The sequence below is a fragment of the Solanum dulcamara genome, chromosome 9 (genome assembly GCF_947179165.1).
Source record: "Solanum dulcamara chromosome 9, daSolDulc1.2, whole genome shotgun sequence".
NCBI classification, from domain to species: Eukaryota; Viridiplantae; Streptophyta; class Magnoliopsida; order Solanales; family Solanaceae; genus Solanum; species Solanum dulcamara.
Window position 1 is genome coordinate 5,186,238 of NC_077245.1, and position 25,828 is coordinate 5,212,065.

The 25,828-nt window shown below is 32.7% G+C and overlaps 2 protein-coding genes across 2 annotated transcripts in view; both read left to right on the plus strand.

Annotated features, from left to right (window-relative positions):
• The first annotated feature begins 2,236 nt into the window (after window positions 1-2,236).
• Window positions 2,237-3,912, plus strand: LOC129904302 (transcription factor bHLH84-like). Its single transcript, XM_055979846.1, has 5 exons — window positions 2,237-2,842; window positions 2,946-3,209; window positions 3,312-3,377; window positions 3,461-3,526; window positions 3,642-3,912. Exons 1-5 carry the CDS (start codon window positions 2,237-2,239, stop codon window positions 3,735-3,737), a joined length of 1,098 nt encoding a protein of 365 aa, XP_055835821.1. The 3' UTR covers window positions 3,738-3,912.
• An 11,989-nt stretch (window positions 3,913-15,901) lies between these two features.
• LOC129902459 (uncharacterized) overlaps window positions 15,902-25,828 on the plus strand; it is a 29,951-nt gene continuing 20,024 nt past the window's right edge. The window contains 2 exon segments of the mRNA XM_055977699.1: window positions 15,902-16,296; window positions 23,594-24,330. Coding sequence (XP_055833674.1) covers window positions 15,981-16,296; window positions 23,594-24,330 — 1,053 coding nt within the window. The 5' untranslated portion in view covers window positions 15,902-15,980.

Here is a 25,828-nt window from a genome sequence, read left to right on the forward strand (position 1 = left end):
ATTAATTAGTAAGACAATATGTAATTATTTCAAATTATAGAATGGATTGATATTTATAGTAGAAATATTTGTATAATTAGATAGTTTTTTCTTGTTCAGACCCTACATTGTATTTCAAAAGTTCATAAAATAGTTAACTGTAAACTCAATTATTACAATGTATTAATTTGAAATTGTAATAGAAATTTATACTTTAAATCATGATTCCGCTTCTATTTAAGAAACATGATATTTAATTTTAATGAAAATGAAACGAAGACTATCAAATATAGTTTATAATATGTTATTTTGGTAAACATAAATAAAATATAAAGAGGGGGTCTTTTTCATGACGCGTATATGATGAAGGGCGAAAGGGACGGCGGAATCAAAGGTGTGAATTGGCAAAGGCTAAGTTCAGGTAATCTAAAATTATGAATCCTTTAACCTATATGATCTCACTCTTTTTTCTTATCTTAAAAACAAGATATCACAGCTAAGTTTTAGTTATATGATTTAGACTCTGCTTCCCCCCTATCCCAATTATTTATTATAGTTCACGTATACTTCGATTAATGTCATTATTATAAATATCGGGTAACTATTCATCAAAGTTTGAGTAGAGAGTAAGAACTATCTTATTTATTTATTTATTTTTATCTCCATGTGATTTAAACATAAAACTTCATGATTTTCAATGCACTTTATTGATCGTTAACTACATCATTAAGTGTGGGTGTAAGTATATAAATTTTATTTTTTTAAAAAAAAATTAATATTAAAATTCATATCAAAGTCCTGTCACGATTCTTAAAAAGAAATTCAATTCATTGGCGGATCAAGGAAGAGGGCAATAAGAACTAAACACATACTTATTAGAATCGGAGCTAAAATTTAAACTTTATTGTATTTAAATTCTAGCACTACAATATAATGTATTAATAATTGAATTCTGAATTTATTTTATATATATTTATTAAATTTCTTAATTAAGGAACATAAATTCAATTTTACTAAATCTATTAAATTGGGCCCAAACCCTATATGGGGCGCGAAACTAGATAGGGCAATCTCTTTGGCAGAAAATTATAATATATATATTAGGTTGAAGATTATTTTATATAGAGAGAGACTATAACAAATAAAGATTTTGCGGCAATTCTTTAGCAATAATAATAAATATAAAAATTTATAACCAACATTCTATATAAATAATGTTAAAGGCTTTAACAACTCCGAATGCAATATAATGTCATTAATTCAATTACCGCTAAAAGAAAAATTTATTGCCACTAAATATCTCTTTTGTATAGTGAAAGAGTACATGTTGAATCTCCTTAACTCCTTCGTGTATATACTTCTTCATATTTTTAAACCTCATAAATAAAAATTCTAATTTCGCAGATGAGTACCACTACACTTTAGGTTTGTTATGATTCTATGTATTTGGAACCTTGTCATATTATGGACAAATGTAAAGTACCTCTCTTTTTTTAAAAGGGAAAAAAGAGGGGAAATCAACTAATTAATTAATATTCTTAATAACAAGATATTGTATTTCAAGTACAACTAGGGGCAACAATGGTTAGGTTTGAGAACAAAAAAATCTTAAAAAAACAGAAAGACAAGAAACGAACTCTGCGGTTACTGTGTCGGATTTCGTTAGTAGTTTAAAGATTTCCAAAACTCATCTCCCACGTCCTCTTCATTCCTTGAAATTAATTAATCTCTCAACAGAACTCATTAAAATATTCAAAAAAAAAAAAAAAAACCTTACCACGTTCTCACTTGTTTTTTTTTTCAATCTAATTAATCTCTTCTCTTAAGATTAATTTTCATCAATCAGTGGAGGTTAGTAGAATAGTAGTCATACCTTAATGATTAGATTAAGACAGTTAATATTAATGACATTATAAGCTTAAGTCCAAGATTGCATTAATCTCATTGAAGGGTTAAGAGTATATTTTATTTCATTATTGCATGAACTTGGTCCCTCTTATTAGTTGTACTTTGCCTGTTGGTTGGTCCCACAATTGGAAAAACAATTTGTAAATTAATCATTTGGAATTATGGAAATCATTAAAGAAATCAAGTTAATCTTTTACTAAACATTCTTTCAATTCCTTTGTAATCTTTTCTAGTATAAATGTCCCTAACTTTTAGCTCATAATTCCCCAAGTGTTAGATCATCCTCAAAAAGCTTATTTTGTCAGTATATCATCAGTTGACAATATTTTCTACATTTTAAGTCAAAGAAATGGAGCATGTTGGAGCTTTTTTTGATGAAGAATGGGAATCATTGAGCAAATTATTCTCTAGTACTGAAACTGCAGATTTCATGCTTCAATTGCAAGGTGATAATGTCAACTTGTTCTCGATGGATGATCGCGATAATGCTGGCTCAAGCTATGGGACTGATAATCCACAATTAGCATTGTGTCAATTATCTGATGAAACTAACAATAACTTTCAATATTTTTCTCAAGAAAGTAGCATTACTAGCTGTGGAAGTGATCATCATGGCATGTTCTTTACTAACAACCCGAGCCACGAGCATCTGCAGCATTCTAACAACATTGATGATGTTAATAACCAGCTCCTTCAAGTAGCAATTAACAACAACAACAACTCTGATGAGTATCAGTCCATTGATTTCTTCGATATGGACAGTAAAAATCTTGAAAATTTGTCTATTATTAATCAAGATTTTCAAACTGACATGGCCTACAAAGAAGAGATGGTATGTGATCAATTGGACAATGCTGGAATCTCCCCTGTTTCAGACAAGGAAATGCAGTTGAAAAGGAAATTTGAGAAAGTAGCACCTGAAAATCCCAAGAAGAAATCGCGGGGTTCACAAGATGTGAGTTTAATTAGAACTTTAACAAGCGTAATTAATTGATTGAATAACATCTTCTTTTTATACATGAATTTACTAATGGGTTTCTACAATTTACTCAATGCAGGCACAGAAAAGTACTAAGAAAAAGGCGCAGCCAAAAAGGGGAAAAAAGAATCAGAAGACGACTCAAATTAACAATGAAGAAGGAGAAGAAGAGACTAATAATAATGCAGATAACCAAATTGGACAGAGCTCAAGTTGCTGCAGCTCTGAGGATGATTCTAATGCTTCTCAAGAACTAAATGGAGGCGCGATATCTTCAAACACCAAAGGAAAGTCAAGAGCCAGCAGAGGAGCTGCAACAGATCCACAAAGCCTTTATGCAAGGGTAAATAATCAACACCAGCATCGTCATTCGTTTATTGTTCAATAACTTGTTCATAGATTCAAAATGTCAAAAATATAAGATTTTCATTTGCAAAAATTGCAGAGAAGAAGAGAAAGAATCAATGAAAGATTGAGAATCTTGCAGAATCTTGTCCCTAATGGCACAAAGGTAACAATGCTTGAAATCATATTACTTCATCGTAAGGATTGGAAAAATAAATCCTCTAATTGAGTTTTTTTCCTATACATCAGGTTGACATTAGCACAATGCTTGAAGAAGCAGTTACTTATGTGAAGTTTTTGCAGCTTCAAATTAAGGTATTTAAAAATCGAAGCTTTCACATATTTCAGCCTTTTCTTTTATTAATTTGCTTTGGTTGAATATCGGAAGGAAAATAACGTAGTTTACTAAATATTTCTTCCATTTCTGCAGTTACTGAGCTCAGATGAACTTTGGATGTATGCACCACTTGCTTACCATGGAATGGACATTGGCATCTATCAAAAGATGCTGCCAAATTTGCAATGACTTTAGAAGCAACATGAATTGTTGCAATTTTTTTATCAAGTGTTTACATATAAATAACAGATCCCAACAGAAATCCCCTCCCCCAAATATGCTGACTATGTACAAAAAGAAAAAAAACATCTATCATTTCTTCTTGATCATGAGGAATAATTCTCATGTTTTATAAAGTAATATTTTAAAGTTCTCTGCTCACATTGTTCAAGGAAGAATTATGAATAGGTAAAATTTTATCCTTACCCTCTATTGACACTAGATCACAGTAATTTATCAGTGCGGCCTAGTGATCAATAATTGAAGTGAATGCAAGTCAATAGCTTCTTCGATCATTGAGTACACTGTTGACTTTTCATCACTGATCTTTTGGTCCTTATGAAAACTTTATCATACACAATGAACCTACGGAGTCTTCATAACTAGGGTGAGAACCAAGGTGAACTCAAATTAACACTGAGAAGCAGTCAAATCAAAGCTATCTACGTTTTCTTTATTTAATGGAATATAAAACTGTTAAAATAGCATTGGATGCTATAAAATAATTTCTTCCGATTAGGAAAAATTAATGTACAATTGATAACATGGAGTTCAATGTACGCGTAGCAAGAAAACCTCTTCACACAGAGACCTAGTACTTACTATTTCGAGTAATTTTCACTCCCTAAAAGTTCTTTTTTAACCAAAATATAAACTATGGTTTGGAACATACATGTATTCGAAACAAGTAAACTATTGATGGTTAATAAATGGATATTAAGGAAGCTTTTCGTAAATAAAAATCATTTATATTGATATCAGTATCCTCATAGTGAGCAATGCAAAACCAATAAAGAGGATAACAACTATTTATAACCAAAAAAAAAAAAGAGTTCCATAAGCACCTACTCCTTCAATCGTCAAGTAAACTATCTGACTTCCAACACTTACCATGACAATATCACCGAGCTTTTCGTGCTTATGGGGATCTTATCATACACAATGCACCTGTGTCTTCATATGAACTCTAGGACGAGAGTCAAGCTAAGGTAAACCCCGAGTAACTATGAGAAGCGGCTAAATCAAAACTATCTAAGTTTTTTCTTTGTTAAGTGCAATATAAAACTGATAAATTCTGTGGGATGCTAGAAAAATAATTTCGTCAACCTAGGCCAAACTAATGTCCAACGAAAACATGGAGTTGAATATAGTTTCCTACTTCTCTAGAAAGTAGGCAGAGACTAATTACTTAGTATTTTGTAACTAGTCAAATTTGAGTTGGAGATTGACGATTGATTGAACGTGCTTTGGCAGCTTATGATAGAGAATATCTTTAACATAACTATCAAATAAGTAAATTAAATACACAAAATATGTAGGTGCACATAATGCTATTCAAAATTTTCTCAAGTGGATAGCAAATCTGAAAGACTGCACTATTGCATATTAATAACCAACACTTATTTTTCAAATATGACAAGAGTTACTCAGAATAGAAGATTAAAAAGAGTTAAAAAAATAAATCATGGCTTGTTGTCTCTATAAAATTACTGAAAGACCAAAACTTTCAAGATGACAATATGAACTCTTGACTGAAGACTTGGAATTCTTGAGGTCAAAAATTATCTCTAGGAGTTGTTGTGTAGTGAATGCTCACAAAGTCACAAAAGACTTTTGTCTTCACTGCTCTCATTGAAGCTTTTGTTTCTCTTTAAACTATACAATACAACTAGGAAAAACTATACAATACAACTAGGAAAAAGTTAACTTTTTTTGCACCCAAGGTATGACTGAAGTGGTCCAGAACTATCAGGTATCACATTCAATTCTCAGCAGAGACAAAACCAATGCGATTTTCTTCCATCTGTCCCAACCTTCGTGGACAATGTGACTCGGTACATATGTGGCTAAGCTGACTCGAACAACAGGAACAATGATTAAGGTGTGCGCAAGCTGATGCGAACAACAGGAACAAAATTAACTAAGATGTGTGTAAGCTGACCCGAACAATATAACAAGAACAAAATTAACTATTGTAGTATAAAATTATACAATTGGTTCTATCAATTCGGTAATCAAATGATAATTATGAGAGATTAGCATAACAATATCATGAGGGCTCTTAAGAAGACCGACCTAATCCCAAATTTCGGACACTCATGAAGAAGATCTACTCAAAGGTTCAAATTTTAGGGCGAACTCGTACCTTTCTTGGATGCCTTAGCATTCTTCTCTACATAAGATCTCTAATGTTGATTTTTCAAGTATATACCATAAACTAATTAGGTTACAATAAATAGTCATATTTTATTTATATAAAAAATAATCAAAATCATAGAAAATATAAGTGACTATACACTAACTATACAATATAGATTATTTATACATGAGCTATATACTGAATATACATTATGATACACTCAAAAACTTAAGAGATAAAAAAAATCCCTCCAAACTTGGCAGCATAACTTACTTTAACTATACGGTCGTTTAAATACCCTCCTTAGCAATTTCAAGTGAATTAAATACCACCCTAAAGGGTGACGTGATAAAGAGAGTGACTGCACTCTCCTTAAAGCGAGTGAAGACATTTATTTTTAAAAAAAATTATAAAATCATACACATGGCATTTTTTTATAGGTCAATATATAATTAATATTTTATATATTATTTTTTTGATATATTAACTTTTATTAAAATATATACATTTTTTTATTGGCCACAATTTTTTTAAAATCTTTTTCTTTCTTTATCAATATAGCTTCTTCTCCATAGAAGCATCATTTTTTCCTCCATCTTCATCTTCAACATTACCATACCAATCATCGAAATAATCAATTACATGTTTGCTTTGAAAATTCAATTTCTCAAATTCGCCATTGATGAACATCTTGATGAGAAATTAAGATACATTAATGGTGATTTATTTTTAGAGGAAGAAAGTCTTCATTCTTATTTGCTTATCTTATTTTGAGGGAAAAGAAAGAAAGGATGAGGATAAGGAAAAAAAAAAGGGGGGGGGGGGGATGGGGGAGAAAAGAGAAAGAAAAAAGAAGAAGAACAATGAAGGACAAAAACGGTGAAGAAGAAAGAAGTGAGGGGCGGGGGCGGGGGAAATAAAGTGGTCATTTTTATATTTTGATTTTAAAAATATATATTTTTAATTAATTAGGATAAATTAATTTAAGATGTGTTAAAGAATAAATAAAATTAATGATGTGGTGCTGACATGACAGTGATGTGGTCCTTACATGGCGATAATGTAGCAGGTGAGAGTGGTTTTATGATCTCAGGATGATATTTAATTCATTTTAAAGTTATTAATGGGACATTTAATCATCCGTGTAGTTAAAGTACCAAAGTAAGTTATGTTGCCAAATTTGAGGGGGTTTTGATGTATTATCCCAAAACTTAATATAGCTTGACTATACATAAAATATACACTGATTATACATGCATATGCAACGAATGACCATTTTTTTGTTAATTAATCTGGCTGAATGGCTACTGGGTGTAATTTTCCCTTTTTCAAATTGATTTTCCACACTACTAGGGGTGTCAAATGGGCGGGTTGAGTTGAAATTAAGAATATTAAAATGGGTTGAAATAAAAATTGGATTGGGTCATGACCCGCCCAAATTTACTTTGGTTTCAATTGGGCTAAAATTCGGGTTGGGTCATGACCCGCCCAATTTGACCCGCTTAATTTCAATAATTTTAACATATTATTTTTTACCTTTTATAACCACAATTTGAAATTCAACTTAAGAAAATAAAAATAAAATTTACAACTGGATAGATTAATCTAAAAGATATAAAATAGATAATAATTCATACATTTAATATATGAACATGCATTACACCAATGCAAATAAAGAGCCTTCAAACGAGTTAAAATTTGAGATTAAGTTGAACTCAATTGAAGATTCTTTAAAAATGGGTTAAGGCTTGAATTGGTTGAGATTGAACCCAATACAAATTATTTTAAGCCCAACCCATAAAAGTTTAGACGGATTACCTATATTTTGGCTCATTTTAACACCCCTAGTCCACTGATAAATTCTTAATCTACAAAAGTATTTTTTTCGAAAAACATTTCTAATAAGAATATCCTCTCAAATAATAGATTTTAAAATTTTGTCCAAAACACATGATTAGTTTTATTATTTCAACATTTTAAACCTATATATTTTTAAGAATAATTACGCGACATACAAACATTTAATGGTTATTATGTACTTAAACTATAGTTTCGGTTAATTATCAAAAGAGGCTACAATTTAATTAATTTTGCTATTTGTATAATTCGATTTCTAATTATATAAATGCAGAATTTGTACATACTTACCCTAACTATTTGTATACGATTTGTTGATACAATTGATTTGTATAAGTTATGAAAAATTCATAATTGTATAAATTCAGAATTTGTATATAAGTATCCTATTTGTATATAATTTATTGATACATTTGATTTGTATAAGTTCTAAAAAAACCTTAAATGTATAAAGACAGAATTTGTATATACTTACCATGTTTGTACATTGGCAATTGAAATATACAAATGGAGTTCTGAAAAATTCCTAAATGTATAGATATAAAATTTGTATACTTACCTTGTTTGTATATTGGCAAGCGAAATATACAAACGAAGTTCTGAAAAATTCATAAATATATAAATATAGAATTTGTATGTACTTACCCTGTTTGTATATTGGCCAGCGAAATATACAAATAAAATTACCCATAGCAAATGAAACTATAGTTATGAAGCTTAATTAGGTAAATTGTAGTTAAAGTTCATAATTAAGATACTTATAGTAGTTATTCGTGAAATTTCCACCTATTTTTATTACTAATAGCATGTTCTTCTTTCATATTATATCCTTTGCAAAATAATATGAAAATTCTTGCATAATATATACAAATATTATTTGTAAGAAAATAATAAAAAGAAATAATTAAACATTACGTTAATTTATACAACTTTTATTAAATCTACTCAAATTTTAGCAAAATATTATACAAGCTTATAGTTTAATATGGAAATTAATTTTTCTAAAAGGCCAAATACATATACAACCCTTTCAACTTGTTCTTAAATTTCATTTTGACACTTCAATTTAATCTTGCTCCATTTTTAACCCTTTATTTCATTTCTCATGTACCATTTATATATAAAATGTTGACCGGACAGATTGGTGAGATTATTCACATTTTAAAGTGCATGAGAGATTATTTCAACAATAATATTTGGCCCTTTTACTATTAAATTAATAGCTTTCTCTCTTATCTATTTCGTCTATTTTCTCTCCATTCATATTTATTCATTCGTCTACTTTACTTGCCTATTTATCATATTTATTCATTCATCTACTTTACTTGTCCATTTATTTTCTTCATATGTTCTTCTTTCTTAATTATCTCTCTCTAAGCTAATTATATATCTTCTAAGTGAAGTAGTGTCTCAAATATATGAAAATTCTCATAATCGATTCACTTACTAGCAAGCAACAACGATTAAAGTTCCTTTCCAACGATGATAAAAAATAATCATAACTTTCAGATGTAGCACAAAATACAAAAAAAAAAAATAAGACCTCAAAATATGATTCTAGTCTTCAAATGATGAAGAATCTATTGATAATTGAGGGCTTCATCTCCTAGGGTAGGAATTTGGGAACGATTGTTGGGTTAAATTATAGGTTAGAGACTTAGGAGGTTTGTTTTGGAGAAACAATTATGGGAGTTCTTTTGGAAAAAGATAATTACAAGAGTTTCTTTTTTAGTCCTTATTAGAATTGAATTAACTCAAATGAAATGGAGAAGATAAAATACGTGGCTTTATTTAATTGACTTTTTTTTTGTCTAACATGCACGATACACTTATATTAGATAAATATATTGTGTTTAAATAGTATTCTACATCAAAAATAAAGTTAAAGAGATAAAATGAAATAAGAGTAAGTTGGAATATCAAAATTGTTGTACAAGTGGATGTCATGTCCACTTTTTCCTTCTGCTTTTCCCTCCATTTTTTTCTTCCACTCATTTTTGTCCCTCAACTTTAACCCTCTAATTGAGTTTTCTTTATTTGCAGTGGCTATAAATAGTCATTGTTATTATGCAATAAAAGATGAACACTCAACTCTTTCTTTCTCTTACCATGTTTTTCTATTTTCTTTTATTTTTAATTTGTTAAGTTAGTTTATTTCATAACACCTTATCAGCACGAGCCACCATCACTTTGAGCTGTTATAAAAAAGTAAGAAAATGGTAAGAATTTTATTTTCTTCAAATGTCGAATATCTCTAAACTTGAATTTGTTGCTCTTGATATATCTCGAAAATGCTACTCATCATGGGCACTAGATGCCGAAATACACCTAGAATTGATGGGTCTGACAAACACCATCTAAGATAACAATATGGCATCTAGTCAAGACCGTGTCCAAGCCATGATATTTCTCCGCCACCATCTTGACGAAAGGTTAAAATTACAGTACCTCACATTAAAAGACCCCCTTAAACTGTGGAAAGTCTAAAAAAAAGATATGACCACCTGAGGTTGGTCATCCTTCCACAGGCACGTCATGATTGGCTCAATCTGAGATTAATGAATTTTAAAAATATAACTGGATATAATTCTATCTTGTTTAGAATTATAGCACAATTAAATTTATGCGGAGAAGAAATCACTTAGCAAGACAATCTTGAAAAAATATACTCCACATTTTCATCCGCGAATATGCTCCTGCAACAGCAATATCATGAAAAGATTTTTAAAAAATATTCTGAATTACTTTCTCACATTTTTATTGCTGAATGCCACAATGAACTGTTAATGAAAAATCATGATGGTCGGCCCATTGGTTCTTTGTCACTCCCTGAAGTGAATCAGGCAAACTATAACCAATGAGAAAGAGGTCATGGCCCCAGTTGTGGTCGAAGAAGAAATTATAATCATGATGCTCGTTTGGCACCGAGAAATGATCAGCAATATAAAAGGAAGAGTGAAAAGCAATGAGCTACACCAAAGAAAAATTCAGAGAGTATATGTCATCAAAACGCCTGGTTCAGCTACATCATGCATCCTTGAAGAGAGCAGAAAATAATTCAGAAACAAACTTTATTTCTGAAGATAATATTGAGCCTATGCATCTGCATGTAGCTGATTTCTTCAATTTTCCATAAGAAAATATGAATATTGATAACCCTGATAATATTTAAATAATTTTATTTTTATTTGTCTGTACTAAATAATATATTTATATTTTCTAATTCATGTAAATAAATAAAATTTGTATAATGAGCCATGTTTTAATTATAATATTTATTTTATTTTATTTTGAAGAAAAAAATGAATATGCCTTAAATTTTATTTAGATTAACTATCAATCACGAGTATATTTGTGTAATTGATAGTGAAATAACTCATGTCATTTTTAAATACGAAAAATATTTTTCCTACTTTCTTAGAAGAAAAGCAAATGTTACTATAATTTCTGGTAAATCAAAAATTATTGAAGGCTCCGAAAGAGCTACTATATTTCTGACTAAGGGGACAAAGATTGTTATAGAAGATGCACTTTTCTCTTCTAAATCCAAAAAAAACTTATTAAATTTTAAAGATATTTGCAGAAATGGATATCATGTTGAGACACTAAATGAAATGAATATTGAATACCTTGGTATAACCAAGAGTGTCTCAGCCAAAAATATATTTTGGAAAAATTATCAACTTTGTCGTCTGGCCTATATTGTGCAAAAATTAGTGCAATTGAAGCACATTTGATCATAAACTAGAAGTTTACTGATCTAAATACATTTGTGTTATGATATAATCGAGTAGGTCATCCTAGATCAATAATGATAGAACGAATTTTTAAAAATTCAACTGGACATCCGTTAAAGAACCTGAAGATTCTTACGAATAATGAATTTTCATGTGCTGCTTGTTATCAAGGCAAATTAATTACCAGACCATCAACCCTGAAGGTTGACATCGAATTTCCTGATTTTTTAGAGCGTATACATGGGGATATATGTGAAACTATTCATCTACCTAGTAGATTATTTAAATATTTTATGGTCCTAATAAATGCATCATCAAGATAGTCTCATATGTGCCTCTTATCATCTCGCAACCTGGTGTTTGTGAAGTTATTAGCACAAATAATAAGATTAAGGGCACAATTTCCAGATTATCCAATTAAGGCTATTCGCCTTGATAATGCTGAAGAATTTATATCCCAAGTTTTTGATGATTATTGCTTATCAATTGGGATAAAAATTGAGCATCCTGTTGTTTTTGTTCATACTCAAAATAGCATTGCAGAGTCATTTATTAAGCGCCTATAATTGATAGCAAGACCTCTACTTATGAAAAAAATTATCGATTATTGTTTGGGGTCATGCTATCTTATATGCAGCAGCACTTATACATCTCAGATCGATAAATTATAATAAATACTCTCCATCACAATTAGTATTTGGTTATGAGATAAATATAGCCCATCTACAAATTTTTAATTGTGCGGTATATGTGTCTGTAGCACTACCACAACGTACAAAGATGGCCCCTCAACGAAGGTTGGGCATATATGTTGGGTTTAACTCACCCTCCATAATTTGCTACTTTGAACCGTTGACATGATACTTATTTACTGCTCGATTTGCAGATTGTCGGTTTGATGAAAAAACTTTTTCGCAATTACGGGGAGAGAAAAAGGAACCCGGAAGAGAAATTGCGTGAAAAGTTTCATCACTATCTCATTTTGATCCACGTACCCGCACATGTAAGCAAGAGGTCCAGAAGATTATCTACTTACAGAAAATAGCAAATCAAATGCCAGATGCATTTATTGATTTGAAACGGATAGCTAAGTCACATATCCCTACAATGAATGTGCCTATTCGGATTGATGTCCCAAAAGGATCATCTACTAGTATCATAACTTTTAAATACCAAACACGCCTGAAACGTGGTAGACCATTGGGTTCAAAGGATAAAAATCCTAAAAAGAGAAGTAGGGGTGTACATGGATCGAGTTGGTTCAGATTTTTTACAAACCAAATCAAACCATTTATGTCGGGTTATTAAATCTATAAACCAAACCAAACCAATAAAAATCGGGTTTTTCGATATCAATTTTTCTCGGGTTTTTGGATTTCTCGGATTTTTTATAGTATCTAATAAAACGCACAGAGCAGTGCTTCTTAAAATGAGTTCTAGTATAAAATATCAACATATAAGATGGAGGCAGAACACTGTTTGAAGTTTTAACTTTATAATATAACTTTATAAGATGATTTTTTTGTATATTATTTATATGGGCTTCTCAAGTCCAAATCTAAATGTAAGAAAGAAAACAAAAATTATGAAAATTTTTAAAAAAATATTTATAAATTACATTTTAATAAATATTTTTATGTATAACATAATTTAAAAGTAGTATATCTATAATCGGGTCGATTTCGATTCGGTTTGACTTTTTTTAGTTAAAACCAAACCAACCTTATAATGGTCAGATTTTTTTTGCAAACACTAAATCAAGTCAAACCAAACCACTAGTCGGTTTTTTCCGGTTTGGTTCAATTTGTCGGTTTGGTGAGGTTTATCGGTTTGCCCTATACAACCCTAAAGAGAAGCGTGATGAATAATAAAGATGATGCTACAAAAGAACCTCCTGAAAAAGATCAAGATTTGAGTAATCTTGATATTCCTGAAGAAATCAGTGAACCCGAGACTCAAGTGAATAAAGAACTTTCAATAAGTTCTACCGGTGATGAGATAAATTTAGATTGATCAAAAATCACAATTGATAATGTTTTTGTATATAATGTTGCACTTAATCTCATGTAAGATAGTGAAAGTCTTGAGCCTAAATCCGTCGAAGAATGTCGACATAAATGTGATTGGCCAAAATGGCAAAATGCAATTCAATCAGAATTTGACTCACTTGCTAAACATGAGGATTTTTGACCTGTAGTCCAAACCACTGAAGGTGTAAAATCAGTTGGCTATAAATGGATTTTTGTGCTAAAATGAAATAATAGAAATGAAATTGTAAGATACAAGGCACGCCTTGTTGCATAAGGATTTTCTCAAAGACCCGGGGTCAACTATGAAGAAACATATTCACCTGTTATGGATGAAATAATTTTTCGATATCTCATTAGCTTAGCTGTACATAAAAATTTTGAAATACATCTAATGGATGTAGTTACAGCTTACCTTTATGGTTCACTTGATAATGAAATTTACATGAAAATCCTAGAAGAATTAAAATTCCCTGAAGCATGTACTAAGTCTTGAGAAATGTACTCAATCAAATTTTAAAGATCATTATATGGTCCGAAATAATGAGGGCGTATGTGGTATAATCGCCTTAGTGAGTACTTGATAAATGAAGGTTATATAAATGATGTCATTTATCCATGTGTTTTTATTAAGAAAATGAAATCAGAGTTTGTTATACTCGCTGTTTATGTTGATGTCATAAATCTCATTGGAACCCTGAAGAGATCCAAAAGGCAATTGAATATCGAAAGAAAGAATTTAAGATGAAAGACCTTGGAAAGGCAATTTTTTCTGGGTCTGCAAATTGAACATTTAGTAGAAGGGGTCTTTATCCACTAATCTGTCTACATAGAGAAAATTTTAAAACGATTTTACATAGACAAAGCAAAATCATTAAGTAATCCAATGGTTGTTCGATCACTAGAAGTGAATAAAGATCCATTTCGACCTCCAGAAGAGAATGAAGAACTTCTTGGTCCTGAAGTACCATATATAAGTGCTATTGGTACACTTATGTATCTTGCTAATGCAATCAGGCCTGATATAACATTTTCTGTTAATTTGCTGGTAAGGTATAATTTATCCCCAATGCGAAGACATTGGAACGGTATCAAACATATTTTGCGATACCTAAAGGGTACCATTGATATGAGTTTGTTTTATACTAACAAAAGGCTATGTAGACCTTTTTAGTTATGCAGATGCAAGTTATTTATCAGACCCATATAATGCTCGATCTTAAACAGGTTATCTGTTTACATACGGAGGAACTGCTATATCATGATGATCTATAAAACAGTCCATTGTTGCTACTTCTTCAAATCATGCTGAAATAATAGCAATTTATGAAGCAAGTAGAGAATGTGTATGGTTAAGATCGATGATACAGTTCATCAAAGAAAGATGCGGCCTGAAAAATAATGTCAAAGTACCCATAATTATATTCGAAGACAATGCCGCGTGCATAACTCAACTGAAATGTGGTTTCATAAAAGGAGACAGAACGAAACATATTCACCAAAATTATTCTTCACACATGATCTCTAGAAGAACGGTGATAATGATGTGCAACAAGTCCGTTCAAGTGATAACCTAGTAGATTTATTCACAAAGGCATTACCAACATCAACTTTTGAGAAGCTAAGGTATAAGATTGGAATGCTTCGTCTCCAAAATATCAAATGAAGTTTTTCATCAGGGGAAGTAAAATACGCGCTGTACTCTTTTTCCCTTAACTAAAATTTTGTCCCACTGGGTTTTCCTAGTAAGGTTTTTAATGAGGCAGCAATCAAGACGTATTACCAGATGTGTGTACTCTTTTTCCTTCATTAGGCTTTTTCCCCACTGAATTTTTTCTAGTAAGGTTTTTACGAGGCACAACATCTATGGGTGTTCAAGATAACTATGTATATTATTTCTTGTAAAGTTTTTAATGAGACATATTACTCGTGGACATCCAAGGGGGAGTGTCGTACAAGTGGATGTCATGCCCACTTTTCCTTCCACTCATCTTTGTCCCCCAACTTTATCTTCCTAATTGCGTTTTCTTCATTTGTAGTGACTATAAATAACCATTGTAATTATGCAATAAAAGATGAACACTCAACTCTCTCTCTTTCTCTTACCATTTATTTTTTGTTTTCCTTTATTTTTAATTTGCTAAGTTAATTTATTTCATAACAAAAATAAAATTTAAAAGCAAATTAAGGGCTAGGTATTTGTTTGGCCTTTCTTAAACCCAAACCAAACGATCCCTAAGTTAAATCTCCTCAAATTTCAATCATATATTATACATGCATATGAACTGTAACTTGGTGGGTATAGACGGTAATTACTAATTACACATTTTAATTACATTTCCGAATATAAATATTCTACTTCTTTAATCACCAAGTTAAATACTGCCGAATGCCGTGACTGTGCACTTGTTCCCACCGTTTTCCCTCTTCTCCTCTTTCCCGTCACTCCGCCATGGCTACGACGGAGCACCCACTGAAGAAACGGAAGCTTTACGAACCATCTCCACCGCTGCCTCAGTCACCGCCTCCTCCTTTGCCGCCGCAACCGCCACCTCTGCCTCAACAGCAGCCGGCGCTAACTTTCCAGCAGAGCAACGCTGCTCCCGCTCTATCTCAGGATGAAATTCTCCGACGGAGAAGGAACCAAGAAGAGATTCGAAATGTTTATGAGTGTTTCAAACGCATTAAATTCTGCATCTCACAGAACGATGATCGTCTTTCTTCCGAACTCGAACAAGCATATCTTTCTCTCATTACTGCCTCAAGAGGTTTGTATAAAGCACGTTTTTTCCTTCTAAAATATCATGTGGTTCTTTTCATTCTAGATTGTGAAGTTGAGTATTTTCATCCTGAGATTTGAAAGAGTGGATTTTGAATGCTCTGTTTGTTCAGTTGCTTGTTAAAGAGTCGGAATAGGAATGAAGTTTATACAGCTCCTTTTTTCTCTTTGTTGTTATTCGAAGGATAAGAACTAGTAATTTTGTGAGATTGATCAATTACATGAATTTAAGTGTTTTTAGGCGTTTCTGTGATTTCCCCCTTGTATGTTTCATGAACCCTAGGTTCTAGAAATTGAAGCTTCCTTTGGAACTTTCTGGAATTTAAAAGATGGATTGACTCAGAGTGTTATTCAAGTGAGAAGGGCTGCTTCCACCAAATACGCAAATGTTATTCAGACGGAACTTGCTGGAATAAAAGATGGATGCCTTTTACTCTTTGAGTGGCAACACTCCTCTTTGCCGTCATCTTCTGTTTTTTTATCCCGCAAGAATCTCCTCCTCCACCTCCTTTGAGAATGGTAAAAATTTACAAAGCACAAAGATTCTCAAAGTGGTTGTGCCAAAAAGCACATACAATTGGCTTTGGGTTACCCTTTAGAGAGCGGCACTAATTTCTTTCGTTTATGAAAATCCTCTCTTGCCCCCGGAAAGCAAATAACAAATAGAGAATGAGGAGGAAAATTGCAGGATTGTGAATTCCTATACTTAGGGTAACATAGTTAATTCCTCAATTAATGAAAGATTAAATATATGAAACTAATACAGGTCGTCACTATTCGTGTTCTCTATCGTTCTTTCTAAGATTTCATATAACTGTGCCAATTGTTCTATGAGATCTATCACCTATGCTATTCTTGCTCAAATGATGTTAGTGTGCCAATTGTTCAAGGAAACCTGTTGCAGTTCCATTTTCTTTAAAGTGTCACCAATTGTTATGTGGAACCCACTCATAGTGACTGGTTGGCTTGTACGATAGATGTTGTGCTTATGCTTCTATTTCTACTAGTTTTTGGATAGGAACGTCGCAATATATTCTATACTCCCTTTATTTCCTATTAAGTGAATTTGTGAGGCAATACACACTTATTAAGGAAAGCATTCAAGGACATAATTTAAATCATATTTTTCCGCTATTGCCTTTTGTTTATTCCCAAGTAGCGCAAATTATCAACTAGAAAATATAAAACTTTATTAAAGGCAAGGGCAATTATGAAAAAAAATTGCAAACATTTATCTTGAACTTTGAACAATTCAATTATTTTAAACAATGAAAAAAGCCCTAGAAATTCACTTAATATGGAATAGGGGGAGTACTTATCAACACAATGTTTTTATACATATTCTAAAAGTATGTTGGATTATATATAAAATGGAAATTTAAGTATACAAATACTTCAAGTTCTCAAGAATACGAACATTGATCCTATTTCTTGGTGACAGTACTAATTCAAAAATATTGGATTTGAACATAGTTGAACAATCAAATTAAGGTGGTTAGATACTATCTATAATTACGTTACTTTATCTTACAAGGGACATATGTGTTATATGTCATAGAAGCACTTTTTGAGGGAATAATAGTGAGTGGTTAGAGAGGGCAATTAACATAGAGAAAGTACATGAGGCGATAGAGTGTTGTGCGGGTGACAAGGCTCTAGGTCTAGATGGTTTCACTTTGCCTTTCTTTCTGTATTGTTGGAGTATAATCAAACATGATAAATTGAATACTATTGATGAGTTTTTGGAGAGGGGTAATTTTGAAAGGAGCTTGAATGTTTTATTCATTATCATTATTCCTAAGAAGTAATGGACTTTTAGTATCGGGGACTACAAACCTATCAGTCTAGTGGGAAGCATCTACATGATCATTATCTAAGGTGTTCTCTAATGGACTTAAAGAGAGTTTTGGACGAGGTTGTTTCAGCTTCGTGAAATGCTTGTCAAAGGTAGACTGATTTTGGATGCATCTTTTGTGGCTAATGAAGTGGTAGATTTGAGGAAGAAACAAAGTGAGCTGTGTGTTTTGTGCAACTTAGGAGAAGGCTTATGATCATTTAAATTGATAGTTTCAAATTTCATTATGTTCATGTTGATGATGGGCTTTGGGGAGAAATGAAGAATGTGGGTTAGTTTGCATCTCTTCTGTGAGATACTTGATTTTGATGTATGACAATCAATGTAAATTCTTTGGTAGTTCGAGGCAAGTAGATCTTATATCACGTATGGTTTTTATTTGGAGATGGAATCTTTGAGTAGAATGATGAAAAATGTTGTATTAGGCAAACATATCAAGGGGTTGAAGGCTGTAGTTGGTGGTGTTGGCACTGTGTCGATTACCCAACTTTTATTTGCAGTTGATACTTTAGTGTTTTGTGTTGAAGATGGAATGCAATTGGACTACCTTGGACAAGTGTTAACTTGGTTTCAAGTGGTGTCATGACTTAAAATCAATCTCAAAAAATGCAATTGGACTACCTTGGACAAGTGTTAACTTGGTTTCAGGTGGTGTCATGACTTAAAATCAATCTCAGAAAATGCAAGATCTTACTGTCGATGCAGTGGATAACATTGACATGCTTGCTCAAGTTTTGCATGGCAGGGTAGGGGCTCTTCGTACTACCTACCTTGGATTACCTCTAGGTGCGTCAAACAAGCGTCGCAACATTTGGAACCCGCTCATTTAGAGGGTAAATAAAAGGTTAGCAGATTGGCAGGGAAGATACTTGTTCAAAGGAGGAAAAGAATTGCTTATTAAGAGCACTTTATCGAGTATCCCTACATACTACATGTCCTTGTTTAGTGCACCTACCATTGTTATAGGAAGTTGGAAAGGCTGCAAAGAGACTTTCTTTGGGATGCAACATATGGTGCAAAGAAGTTAAACTTAGTTTTGTGGGAGACAATGACATCTCCTAAATGGTAGGGAGAACTTGGGATTAAAGACTTGAAGGTTTTTAACAAAGTGTTTTTGGGTAGATAGTTGTGGAGATTTGGGGTGGAGGGAGAAACTATATGGAGAGAGTTGATGGCGGAATAAATATGGAGTTCTGGAGGAACATAAAAGGGGTGGGAAGCCTTTAAAGACAATATTGCTTGTAAGATTAAGAATGAAAGTAGAGTTAGATTTTGGAGACATAAGTGGTGTGGAGGTTTGGTGCTAAAGGATGGTTTTTTGGTTTTTTGGTTTTTTAATAAGGTTTCTTACCAAAGGGAATTATTTGTCCAGCAAGTTGGGGGGACACGAGGGGGTGGGACCTATTGGGATTTGAGGTTAAGGAGAAATCTCCAAGATCTGAAGGTGATTGAGCTTCAGAGATTACTCTCTTTACTTCACAACCAATGCGAGCCAGTCGACAAACCCAATGCTTTGAGGTGGGAGTTGGGAAAAACAAAGTGTTCTTCGTTAAGTCCTATAAGAATCTTCTGGCTAGGACAAATTATAGTTTTTCGAATGATTTGGTTTGCATACCTAAGGCGCCAAGGAAGGTGTGCTTTTTTCATGGTTACAAAAGGGGTGATTTTGACAACGGAGAATCTTATGAAACCAAAAGTTATTTGCATAAGTTGGTATTTACGATGTAAGGAGACAGGTGAAGATGTGGATCATATTTTACTACATTGCAAAATAACCTTGAGGTTATAGTGGGATATCTTTAGATGGTTTGACATTTCTTTGGCAGTGCCAAATTCAGTGAGGGAGTTGATGTTTAGCTAGAAGAGTGAAGCTAGAAGAAGAAGACACACGGCTTGGAATATCACTCCTCTTGCATTAATCTGGGCCATTTGGAAGGAGAGAAATAGGAGAACTTTTGAAAGGGTGGAGTTGAGCCTTGATTAATTGAGGAGGAGTTGATCCGTTATTTTCTTTTGGTGCATCCATGCAATTCCTGTTTGTATAGAAGATTGGTATCTTTTAAGGGAATTATAGTTTTATGTTTTTCCTCTTTTGATATATCTTTTTGTATACGATTTAATTGGCCTTGTTTTAGTATTAATGAAATCTTTTACTTGATGAAAAAAATATATACTTCTAGAATAATAAAAATTTCTCAAACATAGTTCGCCCAATTGCTAGCCAATCGCCACATAATGGCCTAATAGTTGAGAAAGTGAGATATTGTTATCTATTTTTTTCATCAAAATTGAACTTAAAAGTAAAAAGAGCAACCCCCTTTTAAAGAAATACCCTAATACTTGCAAAAACTCTTTTGAAGACTGTTTGCATGGGAACATCGGTACATGCATCAGTCCGTGGAAGAGTAAAACGAAAGAGGATATTCAAAAAAAGAAAACGGGATTGCAAAATGAAAACTAAACCGAAAAAAGAAAGAGCAAAAGAATCACACTAACAAAAGAAGCAAATAAAATTTGAGATATATATATTATACATTATATATATCAAGAAGGGGATGCAATCCTGACTGTCCATATAGGTAATTGATATTGCTAAATTTTGGGCAGTGAACTTGAAAGAATTGCTAAACAGTTCCTCAACTCAATACAAATACATGATCTAATTGCCCCTACACTCTACCTCATGACTCATAACTATAGTCTAACGCTTACAATTTGATTTTTTTTGGTTGATAAAATCCCTTACAATTTGAATTTTGTGTGTAAATATTCAAAGTGTCTTTTGGTATGTATTTCTAGAATTTAATATTGGATTAAATCATCACCATCATATTATTAAAAGTGGAAAGCTCCAAAGTGCAAAGTTGGATTACTATTTTATCCCTATACTGAGTTAAAATATTTTAAACATCTAATTAATTGAATATTAATAGTAATCATATCATATTATATATATAAATCAATGAAAGTGAAAAGTCACTATAGTTGGCGTGAATTCCCTGTATCTGCCAAGCATTTAGTATAATCTATTACTCCCTTTGTCCTATTTTATGTGACACCATTTGGTTTGGCACGATATTTAAGAAAAAAATAAAGACTTTCGAAATTTGTGGTCTAAAACAATTCTTAGATATGTTTGTGTCAAAATCATTTATTAAGGATAAAAAAGGAATTTTAAAGTTAAATTATTTCTAATTATAGTAAGGTGACTTTTTTTTAGGGACAGACTAAAAAAGAAAGGAGTGCCACATAAAATGGGATGGAGGGGGTACCTTTTTTGGACATCAACAATTAATGTCTATTCATTGCTTTGTAGATGAAAATTTGCTAAGAGTTATAGACTAAGGAAGAGTTATAATATCGGTGGAGGGTAAAGAAGAGTCCTATAGTATGTATAGAAGCCGCTTAATTCTATAAATGTATCTCTTTATTTTACCCAAATTCTCCATCCTAATTCCTTCTGTTGGGTTTCATCCGGTGCCTTGGTTTCTTGCAGCTTCAATTTATGTTCTTTCTTTTCCGGTGAAGAATCCATTCAATTTCCCTTAAATTCTTACATAAAGTTTTAAGATACAAATCTCCGGATTAATTAATCGTCTTTTTCCTATTTAAGATCAATCATTAATATATGTCTTCCGTTACAAAAGAGAGATTTTGGTGATTGCCTCGGAAAGAGAAGTCTAGATGGTGACGACATTAGTTTCCATTGCATCTCGCCTAATGTCTTTCAGATTTACACAAGTTTCTTGTATCTTTTTGCATTATCAATTACTATAATTTTTAATTACATCTTTGTTGATCTATTTTTATTCCGTCAGTAGACATGCAAATCAAGATGAGAGAAGTGAGACTGAGATGGTCTGGGCATGTGCAGAGGAGGGTGTCGACGCCCCAGTTAGGAGGTGTGCGCGGTTGGATTTGGGGGTTATGCGAAGGGGTAGGGGTAGACCGAAAAAGTATTGAAGAGAGGTGAGTAGACAAGATATGACACTACTCCATATCACCGAGGATATGACCTTAGATAGAAAGAAGTGGAGGTCGCGAATTAGGGTAGAAGGCTAGTAGGGCTAGAATGGTGTCTTGCCGTGTGTCCGTTTAGGGTGGTCGTAGGTCTAGGCGTGCCTTTATAGTTGTGTTGTTATTGCCTTTGATTATCACATTATTTTGCTATCGTTATTGTTCTTGTCTTGTAAAATTTGCATCGTTTTTCGTTTTTTGTGCCATTATGCTATATATATTGTTTTTCTCTCTTATTTGGGACTGTGACTTTTGAACCGAGGGTTTTTCGGAAACAACCTCTCTATCTCCATGAATTAGTAGTAAGGTCTGCGTACATCCTACCCTTCCCAGACCCCACTTGTGGGATTTCACTGGGTATATTGTTGTTGTTGTTGTAGACATGCAAATCAAAATGTAAAAAACAAATATTTATCACATATTCGTTTTTCTTTCGTATCTCCGACAGGTTGCCAGAACAAGATTGTATCTATGAGTGTGAGTCATATGGATTTTCACGGGTTGTTTCCTTTATATCTTTTTGTAAATTCTTATTAGCCACTCTTGGTAAATATTTGATATAATCGCTTGATTTTTCATTCCTTTTTCTTCTTCTATGAACATGTAGAAGTAAAATATTCTCTTCTTTTTCAGTTTTCACGTCTTTGCATTCTTCTTTTATACATTTGAGGATATTAGCATCAGATGTTTCAATTGTACCAAACCATCCAGATGTCTTTGTATTTTATTGATGAATAAGTGCATCTCTAAGCACTCTTTTCTTTAATTTCTTACTATATAATTTTGTGCAACTCATGGCACGCATATTCTAATTATATGTATTCCACTTTAAATTAAAAAGAGCAGCCCGGTGTACTAAGGCTCCCGCTATGCGCAGGGTCCGGGGAAGGGCCATGTATTCCACTTTAAATTGAGTGTACTAATTAACATGGTCCAGGAACTAGTAGTATAATAATGGGAAAAAATGCAAAAGAGTCGAGGCATCAATAAAGTAATTGTTATTCATAATAAAATATTTTTAGATTTTTGGATATTGAAGTTGAAGGAATATATGATGTTTATGGGCATAAAAGTCAGTCAACATTTTAAAGGCATTTTAGTCTTTTTACTTCTCAATTCAGGGCTTCCCACTTATAATATATAGTATGATGATATGATTTTTTGCCACTTCCTGTTAACTTTTGTTCAGTTATCTATAGTTATTCTTTTCATGCTTTCATGATCTTCTTAAATAATTGCATTATAATGAATTGTCATCAATATTCCTGGTAGAACATCATTGCACTGACGCAGCCTCTGTACTCCCAAAGGGAGTTGATTCTATTTGTTGAAAGTACCCTTGTGTGGTGCTGAAATATTGAGTGTTTTTATAAATTCTGAACTTCATTTTTCATCTATGACTCTGGGTTTGCAGGTTGCACAAGTGTACAACGTCTAGTGGCTGATTTTATTCCTCGATTTGCTTCGTATTGTCCCACTGCTCTTGAAGCTGCAGTGAAAGTTGTTATCAATATGCATAATTGGAAGTTAGCTTTGATTGGTAAAGGAGAAGATACAGACGGTGTTGCATTTGACACTGCTAAGGTGTGCATTTTTGGTCTAGCTGATATCTGTCGAAGTGCTGCTGCTGAGGCACCAACATCATCAGTTATTCGAGGAATTTGCACCACCGTTTTTCGTGATGCACTCACCTTCCTTATATCCTGTTTTGAAGGGAAGGATGTTTTCGAGATTGCTGACAAGGAATATTTTGGTATTCAGGATGCTCATTTGTTCTCTAAGTACCAACAAAAGATTTTAAACAAGGAACAACCGGTACTGCTCAAGCTATCTGAGTTCCGTGTACTTTGTTTCCTCAGAATTTTCTTTACTTGCCCCAAAAATTCAATTGCAACTTGTTTTGAGCTCATCGGCTCTACTGGATCGGAGGAATCTAAGCGGGAAGGATATTACTTACTTCATCAGTTAACTAACAGGCTTGATGATGCTGTTGGTTATCTTAGGAATGGAGGAAATAGTGCTGTGATATCATCAGCGAAGACCACAGAAACAAGTAGCAAAAGTAAGGATGTGGATGATGGCCTTGCAACATGTGGCAAACAAGGCTCGGACAATCGCTCTCTTGTTTCGAAGAACTGCTTATTAGGACTGGTATACTTCTCTATTTACAATTTTCCTTTGCACGGATTAACTAGTCAATTATTGTTCCTTTTCCCCCTTCATCTAAAAGCAATTTTCTGAGCTTCTGATTGCGGCAGCTTTATAGCACAAGTGTTCCCAATTGTTTCTTGAGCAAGACAGTGACATAATGTTTGATGCTTTGATCCATATTGAGATACCATCTGGGCTTAAATATTATTGTTTCCATTTCCATCAGTTGCATCATCACAGATAAGTCCACAATGGTGCTGTATGAGTTGATCGGGGAAACAAGAATACAGCTAGAGCTGTTATTCAGTTCCCTATACAATTATGCACTCCTTCCATCCCTAAACGTTATCAGTTCCACAACATTCCCTTTGCACATAATTGAAAGTTTGCAGTTTCTTCCTCTCTTACTGTTTGAATATGAAATGACTGAGCTCATTATTTGCCTATCTTACCTCTGTCCTCCTCCATTTTCATCTTTCTTTCCATATCCTCAAGCCTTTAAACTATTAAGCTACCTGCTTTACCTTTTTATGTTAAAGTGTAAACCATTATATTTTGCTCATATATGATGAGATTAATCTTTTTCTCCTTTATCCAATACTTCTGAACTTGCAATTACAGTGACCACTGACCAGCAAACTGGTGTCCTGAGTTTGTGGTTTTAAAATCTTCAATTTTTCCATCCAAATTAACCTTAAAAGAAGCTTAATTCTTTAGATTGTGCTTGTCTGGTTCAGTTTGAACCTAATCCTTTTCTTATGTATTAGTTGATACACGTCCTGTTTTCCTTTCTGATAGTATTTCAGTGCATCTGCTTGTCTGTTTCATGTTATTTTCTTTTCTTTTTCCTCTTAAAAGTATTTTCATTGCATGTTAATTGGTTGTTAGCAAGTGGTTTACTTGTGGAAAATCATACTATCAGAAACAGTGTAGATTCAGTATATTGTGTATATTCTCTTGTAGCAATTACCTTGTTTCCTAGTATGGCAGAGCTGATGATAGAAACCTCAACTCATGGCTTAGGTCTGAGACTTTCCATATGGTTTTGTAGATCATGGTTACCTTAAGTAATTTGTGTTCTTCCACATGAGGTTGTTCAATTCGAATTCGTTATGAGCTCCTCCTTTTCTTTGCTCAAGTCCATCAGAAATTTGGTTTAATCATACATTTCAAACATATAATCTGAATATTGGTTTTCTGTTCTCAAAAAAATTTATAGGCTTTGCCTAAATACAGTACAACCACAACATAGAGATCAACAACAACAACATACCTGTGTAGTATGTACTCTCACAAGTGGGGTCTGGGGAAGGTGGTCTGTATGCAACCTTACCCCTACCTTGTGAAGGTAGAGAGGTTGTTTCCAATAGACCCTCGGCTCAAGTAAACCACAATTTAGAGATCATTCCTTCATTTTCATCGAGTGCTCAACGTTAATTTATATAATTTTTTCCTTTTTAATTTTTGCATAAAGCATACAATAACATCGGAGCATTGT